Source organism: Athene cunicularia (genome assembly GCF_003259725.1).
Source record: "Athene cunicularia isolate RWA chromosome 1 unlocalized genomic scaffold, athCun1 chr1_part1, whole genome shotgun sequence".
In the NCBI taxonomy this organism is placed as follows: Eukaryota; Metazoa; Chordata; class Aves; order Strigiformes; family Strigidae; genus Athene; species Athene cunicularia.
Genome location: NW_020799091.1, coordinates 80,776,700 through 80,786,843, shown reverse-complemented (window position 1 = coordinate 80,786,843; position 10,144 = coordinate 80,776,700). Strand labels below are relative to the sequence as shown.

The 10,144-nt window shown below is 38.5% G+C and overlaps 1 protein-coding gene across 1 annotated transcript in view; it reads right to left on the bottom strand.

Annotated features, from left to right (window-relative positions):
- The window catches only part of ZRSR2 (zinc finger CCCH-type, RNA binding motif and serine/arginine rich 2), a 20,496-nt gene that overhangs the window by 6,499 nt on the left and 3,853 nt on the right, over positions 1-10,144 (bottom strand). Inside the window, exons 2-9 of the mRNA XM_026846194.1 lie at positions 9,600-9,621; positions 8,650-8,729; positions 8,407-8,506; positions 8,034-8,142; positions 7,613-7,699; positions 5,588-5,626; positions 3,690-3,805; positions 636-849 (exon numbers count right to left, since the gene is read on the bottom strand). Of these exons, the coding sequence (XP_026701995.1) occupies positions 636-849; positions 3,690-3,805; positions 5,588-5,626; positions 7,613-7,699; positions 8,034-8,142; positions 8,407-8,506; positions 8,650-8,729; positions 9,600-9,621 (767 nt within the window). The remainder of the gene's footprint in view (positions 1-635; positions 850-3,689; positions 3,806-5,587; positions 5,627-7,612; positions 7,700-8,033; positions 8,143-8,406; positions 8,507-8,649; positions 8,730-9,599; positions 9,622-10,144) is intronic.

Sequence of the window (10,144 nt, the reverse complement as noted above, 5' to 3'; positions counted from 1 at the left end):
CCCCTAAGAAGTCATAATATAAATGGGAAAAATTCAGCACGGAACATTCAGCAAACCAAATGCACAAACTAAGGATGGATGACAAATCTCAACATCATTTATATAACTTACCTTTCTATAATTCCTCCTTCTGAAATATCTACTACCTTTTCAGTTCGTTTTAATTTGATTTCATTTTATCCAAACAGTCCTAAAACGACATTGTTTGGGTGTATACTCAAAATACATTTTATACCCCCACAGTTTCATTCCTTAGGCACAAATACAATAGCCCAGATATATTTATATTGTCTAACAGTCTTAGTGGACCCTCTGGGGCTTATGGGCTAAGTAAAGGAGGAACTGTTGAGCAGTATGAGTAACTTGCAATATAAAAGCACAAGGTTTTATAACAGTTCAGGGGAATGGGAGAGAATATTTACCCAGAGTAAGACAGTGCTTTCTTTGTAATAGTAGTGGCAAGTCTACAGGTGACATGAGAGATGTGCAGTTTTTGGTAAGGATACTCCATAGTTCTCTAATGTATGTGGGATTTACCTAGGGCATGCTGGACAGAATTCCCATTAAGGCTAGTAAAACACAACTTATGTGGTATATGTTACATATTTAAGAAGCTATTACACTCAGGGGCATACCTTGAATTGAACAACCTTCCCCACATTCTGAAACTCAGGGAGCACATCCTCGTAGAACTCCAGGAACTGCTGGTAGGTCTCCTCGTCACTGTACTCGAGACTCGCGTCTGTGTCGTAGTCATCCCTCCGGCACTGCTCCATGCCAAAAGTAATAAACATCCCTCGGACGAGTAGCGTCTTACTAGATGTTGGATAGTTATGCTTGCGAGAACACCTGGACATTTGTCGTGAAGAAAGAAAAGTGGAAAAGATCAGCACTTTCAGCAGAAGATACACTTGTTGAAGCTTCAAACACTTGCCAATTTTGAGTAACAGTTATTACAAAAGAAAATCCATTAGTGGAAGATCAACGTATTTCAACTATTAAAACGAATCTTCCAGAAGTGCGTTTGCATATAATCTTAATGCTTTCTGCCATGCATAAATACTTTCTTGCTTAAAAAAGCACATCTGCAAAAACTACAGATACCAGTAACATAATAGGAGCTGAAGTAATTTCTTCTAGAGCTACTAGAGTTAAATGTGTTCCCCATTTCTGAAGGCCTTTACAGAAAGACTACTGACAGTTTTTTAAGACATTTTAAAGCAAGTCCCTGCTCTTCTTTTTGCAAACTGAACAACTTTTACTGAAGTTGTTACCATATGAGGGGTGGGGAGAGGGAGTGAGGGAAGGAAAGCACGTTTAGACATTAAGTGGGATGAGTACAAGATTGGTATTTTTCCACTTCTAAAAAAATGATTCTTCTAAGTAAGTCTTAATCTGCATCTTCTTGCCAGCCATAGGTATTAGATCTTCCTCACCATCCATCACATTCAGGCTACCTCCCTCACATGCTGCAATACAGCTCTCCCCTACAAACCTTTAGATTCAGTAAGAACATAGAGAGCCTACATGTTTATTTCAGTGTGCTTTATGATCTCCGTTTCAAACACTTTCACAAGCAACCAGGTCATGCACTCTCCAACACATTTCTGCTTTTCATGACATGATCAGAAAAACGGACTAGTCTACTCCCTTTCTTTATCTAGCAGTAACAAAGTACAGACAAATTGGAGGGAGGTCAGGTCTCAAAATGGGCAATTAAAACCTAGACTTCAGATAGGAAGTTTCTTTCTTCCTCCAGTCAGTCAGAAATTGACTCTCACTTTCTGGTTGAGACCTTAGACTTCAAAAAACAAACAAGAAAAAAACCCCTCCAAATCCAAAACTAAAACTGGTGACAAATAATTATTTTTTACATTTTAGAAGCTGCCTTCTTTCGCTGTTCTATCTGAATGATGCAACTCAAAATATCAGACCCAACTAATATTGCCTATACAAAAAATAAATATGGCACATGACAGAACAAAAGTAACCCCAAGGAAAATGCATGACCAAAAATCCTGTTATTACTACAAAATATTAGGGATTGAATTACTGGGGAAATTAATAACAGCCAGTTTTAGCTTCTACAAGGCACAGTGAGCTTTGACAAGATTTAACAAGTACTTTATTGGTAACACTAGCTCTCAATTTTTCAACCTTGCAGGCCATTTCAGCTTCCAACCCATTCTTCTAGTGCTTATTCTAGCTGTATCTCAGCCCTTCGGCTTACAGTCAACACCAGAGGTTAAAATGTCCGGAATATGAAGGAAGCAGGTATGTGAGGAAGAGGAAGGAAGATAAAGGAGAGGTAGCTGAGATCAACAACTATAGGTGAGAAAAGGGCAGAATATGATGCTTCTCAGGATTTATTTACCAAGGCTATTCCTAGCTCAAAGCAAAACTGATTTTTATGCAATTCATAGTTAATCCAAGGAGGTTACGCCCATTAAATACCACTGAAACAAAATACTGCAAAGATTACAAAGAACTAAACATTTGAAAATCAAAAACGCTGCCTGCAGTGAAACAACTGGACAGTTTTATTTAGGTATTCAGCACATATTTCAGAACAGAAAAAAGATGTGAATTTGAAGCTTCTATAGAGCTGAATTATCACATAATTATCCACGATATCCATCACACTAAAACAAATTAGTTCTAGCATAAAGAAAACTACAATAGCTGGACCACACATGTTTCAGTGATATAAGCTAGTAAAATAGCCTTATTAGTTTATGCCAAAGATACATGTAGTAAGTATCAGTCTTCCCCTTCTGAGCTATCAGTTCTCCCTACACACACGAACTCAGGGATTTTCTAGCCAGATGCTGCATTTGGATCCTTATACTTTTGGCGTTCTCTATGTGCTTTGGCAACAAGTTTCGCCCTTTGTTTCATATGAGAAAGTACTTTTTTTTTTTTTTTTTTTTTTTTAAAGCTGGTAAACACTCAGGAAAACCTAATTAAACTGTTTCAAAATAAAAGCAAATAATCTTTCCCATCCTACTCATGAGTTCAATGTTCCATCTACCACAGCCCTCTTCCATCATCTTTTTGAAAGTAAAGTCTAGACCAGTTAGCCACTCCTCCTACAGAAGCTGTTCCTCATCTCTCATCATCTTGTCCTCTGTTCTTGGACTTTTATTATACTTCCCTTCTGATATAGGGCACTCGTAACAGTACACAAAAATCAAGAATGAATATATCAGACATTTAAACAGCATGCATACAGGAGAATTCTAGAAGCTACGCAACAGCTTTCCCAGCAGATGTACGTTCACTTGCTTTAGTCCATTTGAAATTTGATTCTATTTTTTAGACAATGTGCACATGCAAATTAGACAAGATAAAAACCCATCATCTGACATCAGGCCTGTACTAATAACAGAAATCAAATATATTCTGTCTGAATATATCTGCCCATGTGTCAGACCTAAGGAAAAGTCAGTTTGACCTACGTAACCAGACTGCACCATCAACAATACGCCATAACAATAAATAGTTCAATTCCAGCCAGGCAATGCTTTTGCTTTCAATGTCTAGTTCCATCATGAGTAACAAAACCACATTCAAATGCATGATAATAATTTATATAGCAATTTTCTTTCAGTTTGCCTATGACCTGAAGAAGTTGCTTCCCTTTCGTCTCTCCAAAACACTTCTACGCTGGTAAATACTCAGATAATTACCTATCTCCAAATCGGCAGGAACCTGTTTTTATATAGAAAGGGCAATTCGCTCTATCCTTCTCCGTTCCTATATTCTCTGGGGGCTCTGGGTTATGCCAGGTCACACCATTCTCCAGCTGTGAAAAAAATGTTAAAATAGAAATTAGAAATTAATACAGAAAAGTACTATCAAAACAATACTTTCAATTAAATCCACATGCAATTATGAGTATAAAGCAAGCTGAAACTATTTGAAGCACCGTTTTACAAAGCTGCCCAGTGCCTTGGGTCTGGTGATGGAAACCTCTTTTCCTGATAATTGTTCAGTATTAAGAACAAGTCTACATTCATGATTTCCTTTTAACATAGAAATCGTTGAACTGGATGTTTTCTTTTACTAAAGGAAAAGCTTCTTAAGATTTTATAATCAAAAGAGTTGCAATATACTTGCTCCTCAAACAGCAATTTCATTCATTATCCAGGAGAATTACAAATACTGGGACAGGTTCTTCCCATTCAGCTAAACCTGTTCACTCCAGGACCTGCTGAGCAGCAGTTTATACACCTGGCAGATAGAAAGCTACAACTATTTACTTGTCTCTGCAACAGCTCAAAGCTCAGTGAGGTTATAATTAACGCTTTTTATGCGGCTAGAACAGGCTAAAATAAAAGTAACCTGCCAAAGGCCAGAAATAAAAAAAATTAGATTCAGATTTAGTACTGGAAGTAAAAGCCTCCATACTGATCATCTCAGGCCATTAAGACTTCTATAATTCAAAATGGGATTATCAAGCTGCAAGCCTTGACTGACTACAAATGAAACAGACATTTTAGTAAGGGAATTTTAATTTTACTAACCAAAAGATCTGTAAAACGGACTTCCCTAAGTTCTCCTTTCAAATCAGCTGAAAACTCTTGCTTATTTACAAGTAGCATTTGATCCTCTTAACAGTTCTGTTCATGACTCTCAATCATAATTTTCTTTCCACAGAACAGCACTGTCACTTCAACAGTAACTGAACCCTCAACTGATACTATAATGAAGTCTCTAATGTGCCACATTTCTGCCTATTCCTTGGCAGAAATGGCTGCCAATGCATCTTGAGCTCTGGGCAGGTGATAGTTCAGAGCAGTTCAGTAACCATATTACAAAATAAGAGTTAGATTCGCTACCTAAAGATCTGTTTAAACATAATTTGGAACTGAATGCAACTCCAATGTAGCTATGGCAATCAACACACAATAGGTTAACCAGATTAAAACAATTTTCAGATTCATGCAGTGGTTTAAGCAGAGCAAGAATCTTAACAAGTTTAACCATATGACAGGGAAAATATGCCAAATTGTTCTTTAAGACAATAGGAAAGATTGAATCATCCCCTCTAAGATTCAAATGAAAACTGCAGTTTTTTAACTACACACTGCCAGCTCAAGTTCCACGCTCTTCCAGGCAGCCAAGCAGTCAGCTTCTCCATCCCCCACTTTTTTTTTTTTTCCCCTTAAGCAGCTATGCTCTCCTCTACTGCTGAATCCTTTTATTTAGAGCCTGCCATCTGCTTAAAAAGACAAGTTTGTCTTGCCAACCAGAAGGACTGACATATTTACTTAGAATTCCGATTCACAAATAAACCATCATGCATAGTTTTTTGAACAACACACAGCAGTATTTCCAGATTCATTTTGACTCAGATCTTGAACAGGAATGAGTATGCACAACTGCACTGCCACCAACCAGCCAGAAATGTCCTTAATTATGTTCCACCCGGTAAATAATTGTTTACAGCTCATGCAAGCCACTACATATTAAATCTATTCAGGCCATTAGGTTCTTGAGAACAGATGGACAACATGCTAGAACGCAAACACCGGACAGCAATTAAATTACTTCAGTTCTTTTTCAAAAAAGTCTCTGAGCATACCTGGCTTTCAGCTTGATCCAGCATCCTCTGCACAGCTGCCTATAAATGGTGCAAACACAGGACTAGTGAAAACCCTGAGGACATGCAAAACATCTGGTTTCTTTAGTTAAGAACCTAATTTGCAATACTCAGTGATTATGCATAATAAAAGTTTGATGGGGTTTGCTTTAAAAATGGAAGTTTTACTTTTGCTCTGTAGCCAAAAAGCTGTTAAAGGATACATCAGACAAGAGCCTCATACAGATGATTTTCTAATCTAGATGCTAGACAACCTAAAAAGTTTAATTTTCTTCTTTTTTAAAACTATCAATGAACTACTGAACACTTAAATATATCTTCTGTTCTAGTGCTCAGTCTGGTTAAGTTCATAATCATTTAGTTACACTAAACTTTTTAACTAAGTGTAACTACACAGGAAAACACACTGCTTAGTGACCCTCTGTTAAAGCAAAGCATGTAACTGCTAAGCAGCTGTAATATAAGTGCACTGTATCTAGCCTTCCAAATACAGGAAACCAATTAGTATATTCTTCTTCCCCTTCCTTCTTCTGAGTGGACTGAACAAGACAATAAAGTCACTCTCCAAAACTGGCTGGAAATTAGTTCTAACAAATTATTCTAGGAAGTTCCAAGAAAAAAGACATTTAAACATAACCAATACAAGAAAATACACTAGCACTGTTCTAATTTGGAAGAGAGTGAATTATATTTTAAAAAATGTATGTTTTAAAATCAGTAAGTCAGAATTTGAATAAGCTGCTGTTTCAAGAGACAGGCCAAATCAATTGAACAATTTTCTGCTGCTGAAACAGGTGGCTCTGCTCCCAGCTGGGTACTCAGTTTCCCTCTGGGTGCCTGTCAATGCCCTCTATGAGACAATTTAATTCACTAAACCAGTAAAATAGTAACCCAGAAAAAAAAATAAAAAGAAGACAAACAAACTAACAATGAAACAAAGAAGAAGGTGGCTTCCATCTAGTTCAAGGAACCAAATTAGCTCACTGAGTGCTTGGGCAAGCTCAGACACAAGAAGGGGGAAGGAAAAAAACCCCGCTGTTACCACAGTTCGACTACTCGGAACTGTATCTCAACCTTCGATAAAGAACTTGATCATTATTTTTTCTCCCTACTCCGCAAAGACACAAATGGACACTTAACACAGAGGAAGTAAGACAGGAAATACAACCACTGCTGTTCTTTTTCATTCCTCATGCAAGTGTTATGTAATCAGTGACACAACCAACTGTTTGCTTATGTCTCTTCTCCTGCTGTGGCTACCAGACACAGTAGCAAGACACCTCCCAGTGAAATGACTGGAATCTTTTGCAATTGTGGTGAAGCTAAAATGACCAAATCCTAGAGAGCTGCAATCATCCTTTACTGGCGATAGGCTAGTCCTCACGCTGGATTTCTGTACAGGACATCTTACATTCAGGTCATTCAACTTCTAAAACTCAAGAAGAATGTATCATTAATAGAAATGTTATCAATGACTAGTATCTTCAGTATAATTTTTTTTTCCCTCCATTGAAGGAGCTCTGAAAAAAAGATACGTCCTGTTGGATGAGTCAGGTAAAGAAGAGCTGTAATGTATCTTTTGATTAAGAACTGTGTTAAGGAACAGCAGCGATGTAATTCCATATTCCATATCCTCACTGGGCATTTTCTTCAACACTGACTGTGTTCAACTGGGATATTAAATAAGGATTATATTTAATGCATGATGCAAAAAGTGCACATATATCAACCTGCATTCCCAGCGGTGCATTTGTATTTAACTGATGTAAAAAACTACACACTATGAACAACCAGATGCGTTTAAACTAGTTACCCTTCTCGGTATCTGGACTCACTAGATCCTCTTTAACAGTGAATAATAGTTTCACAAATTTAGACAGAATGGAGAGAAGAAGTAACTAACACATTTATACGTTAGCTAATTAGAATAAAATCCCTCTTCAACTGTTGCATCCGATAATGTAAGAGGATATGTAACATGTTTATCCTCCCACTGCCAGGAATCACCTCTCTCTCTCTCTTCTCCTGTTGCTTCTGCTGTGCCACTTCTCTCTCTTTTCTTTGCTGCTCTTCCCATTCTTCTTTGATCTTCCTCTTTATGATAAAAAAAAAAATAAATAAAAAATTAAAAATTATTTAAGGAAACAAATGCTTTATAATCAGTCAAATGCAAAACTATCCTGTTGTATTACAACTCCTTGACTGTTAAGTTTTCATCCCGTAACTAAATCTCTGGACAAAAACCCTTGTAACAAGTCTTTTTTTTTTTTCCCTTTTTAATTTTGCTCTTCTAGAACGGAAGAAAGAAGAGCTTATGCTTTCAAACATACCAACACCAAGAAAACTGGGTCCACTACAAAACAATGGAAGATATTACACTGTCTACCTTACTGCCAGACACAACTCTAATACTCAGTTTATACATCACCTCTTCTTCTTCTTGACGTTTTCTTGCAGCCTCTTCTTTTTCTTTCTTAAGCTTGAATTCTTCTTGGGCCTTTTCTTCTCTCAGCAACCACTGCTCATGTAGTTTTTGTCTACCGAGGAAACCACATACCACTTAGGACAAAATTTAATGACTACCCACAACTCATGCAAATGTCATGCATACAATTCAAATTTATTAGTTCAGAAATAACTACATCTTATCTAATCTTTAGGCTTTAGAGAAAAAACTGTGTAGCCTGAAATACACCAAAATAGTTCTATTTTACATAATATATTAAAACTTTTCAAAGTATCAAAACAGAATTGACCACAAATGTATCTACTGCATATATGCCATTTTCTAGATTTTTCACCTTTCTGCCTCAAGTTTTTTTTCTTCTTCTTCCTCTTCCTCTTCTTCTTCCAGTTCCTCCTCTTCCTCCTCAGACACCGATTCATCTTTTTCTGTAGCTTCTGAGAAAAAAAACACAAAACAATGCATCTAAATAACTGGATGTTGTAGTCAACAAAGATACACAAAACTACATCCTTTTAAAAAAGAAAAGAAAAAAAATCACTACTAATTTCACTGACAATACAAAACACTTCACAGTTACCTGAGTCTCTTAGTTTGGCAAGTGCCTGACGCTTTTTTTTCCGCTTTTCTTTCTTCAGAATAGCTCTGTATTTTTGATGGCTAAAGATAAAAGAATACTGTTTACATTAAAACAACCAAACAAAGGATTTTTACAGTTATATATATATGTATTCAATTGATATCAACACTACAAAACTCCACAAACAGCAAAATTAACAAGGCAGTAATAGGAAACAGTAACTAACTCTACAGGGACATCTGACATGACAATGAGATCTGTAGCTATGCTGTTGGAGCTGCATGTGGACAGCAGCAATGATCACATTCGGACACAACACAGAATCTCACCCTTCCTGAACTCTGCAGTATTCGAAGTTCTCAACAACTCTATGAAATATCCCTTAAGTTTCTGAAACTTGGTCACTAGTTAAGATTAGGGAGAAAAATTTGGTGATCTCCCACGCTATAATTTTGGTACACATTTCAGCACATTCTAGTCTTCCTCTCTTTCACAGAGTATGAAATATTAAGTCCCATCACTTTCCTTCTCCCTTGAGATATTCTCTACAGGCAGCAGTCTTAATGTATAGATAACAAAAGCACACTTCACCACCACCGATAATGCTCAGGTCTGTTCTTCTGCTACTGAATCTTGGCCGGGCTCATCCTTGCTTCTCTAACAGCCCTGCCATGCTGCCTAGAAACAGCACATTGCTTCCATTATGGTTAGGAACTGTCTATCTGAAAGCTTTTTCATATCAACCCTTTTCCATCATTTTTCATTCTAGCTGTATTCTTTCTAGCCAGTTCATAATGGAAAAATAGGAGGGAGGGATGACCTTCAACTCTTGTCACTCTTCCATGCCAAATACTGATGGGAGGTCAAAATCTCTCCGTTTCATAGTATGCAATTTTAAAAGACTCCATAGGTATAACTCAGACAGCCAAAACCTCACCCGCATCTCTAACCTGAGACTTCCATTCAAGGTTGCTCACAACCTCACCATCTGCACACCTGTGGATGCCATCAGTAACCCCGTGGTAATCCGGGCAGCAGAGCCCTCAGAGCCCAGTGCCTGACTGCATGCAACATCTGAGCACTCTGCCTTTGATCAAGCAAGCTTAGCGACTCCTCCAGTAATGTCACCTCCCTGGAACGAATCTCATCCGCTCAGCAGGTGCCTGGAGCTGACAAGCGTCCTTCCCCGTTCCCTGCCTTTCTTAGGTGCTCCTGAAGCCCAAGGAGGAAAGAGAGCAAGCAACTCTCCTCACTCCCAGGCCACACACAAGCAGCACATTAGGAGGCGGGCAAACAGCTTCGGGACTGGGGCTTGCCTCCCCCTCCCGCCACACGGCACTGCCGAGCGAGGCCACTCCAGCAAGCGCGGGGCGTAGTTGCTCACAAACACCCCGAGGCCCGGACTGGGGATCCCGTCAGCTGCGGAGGGGGCAGGCCGGGGCTCTGCCCAGGCACGCACACGCCGGCTGCCTCCCTACGCCGCGGCCCTCGCCGA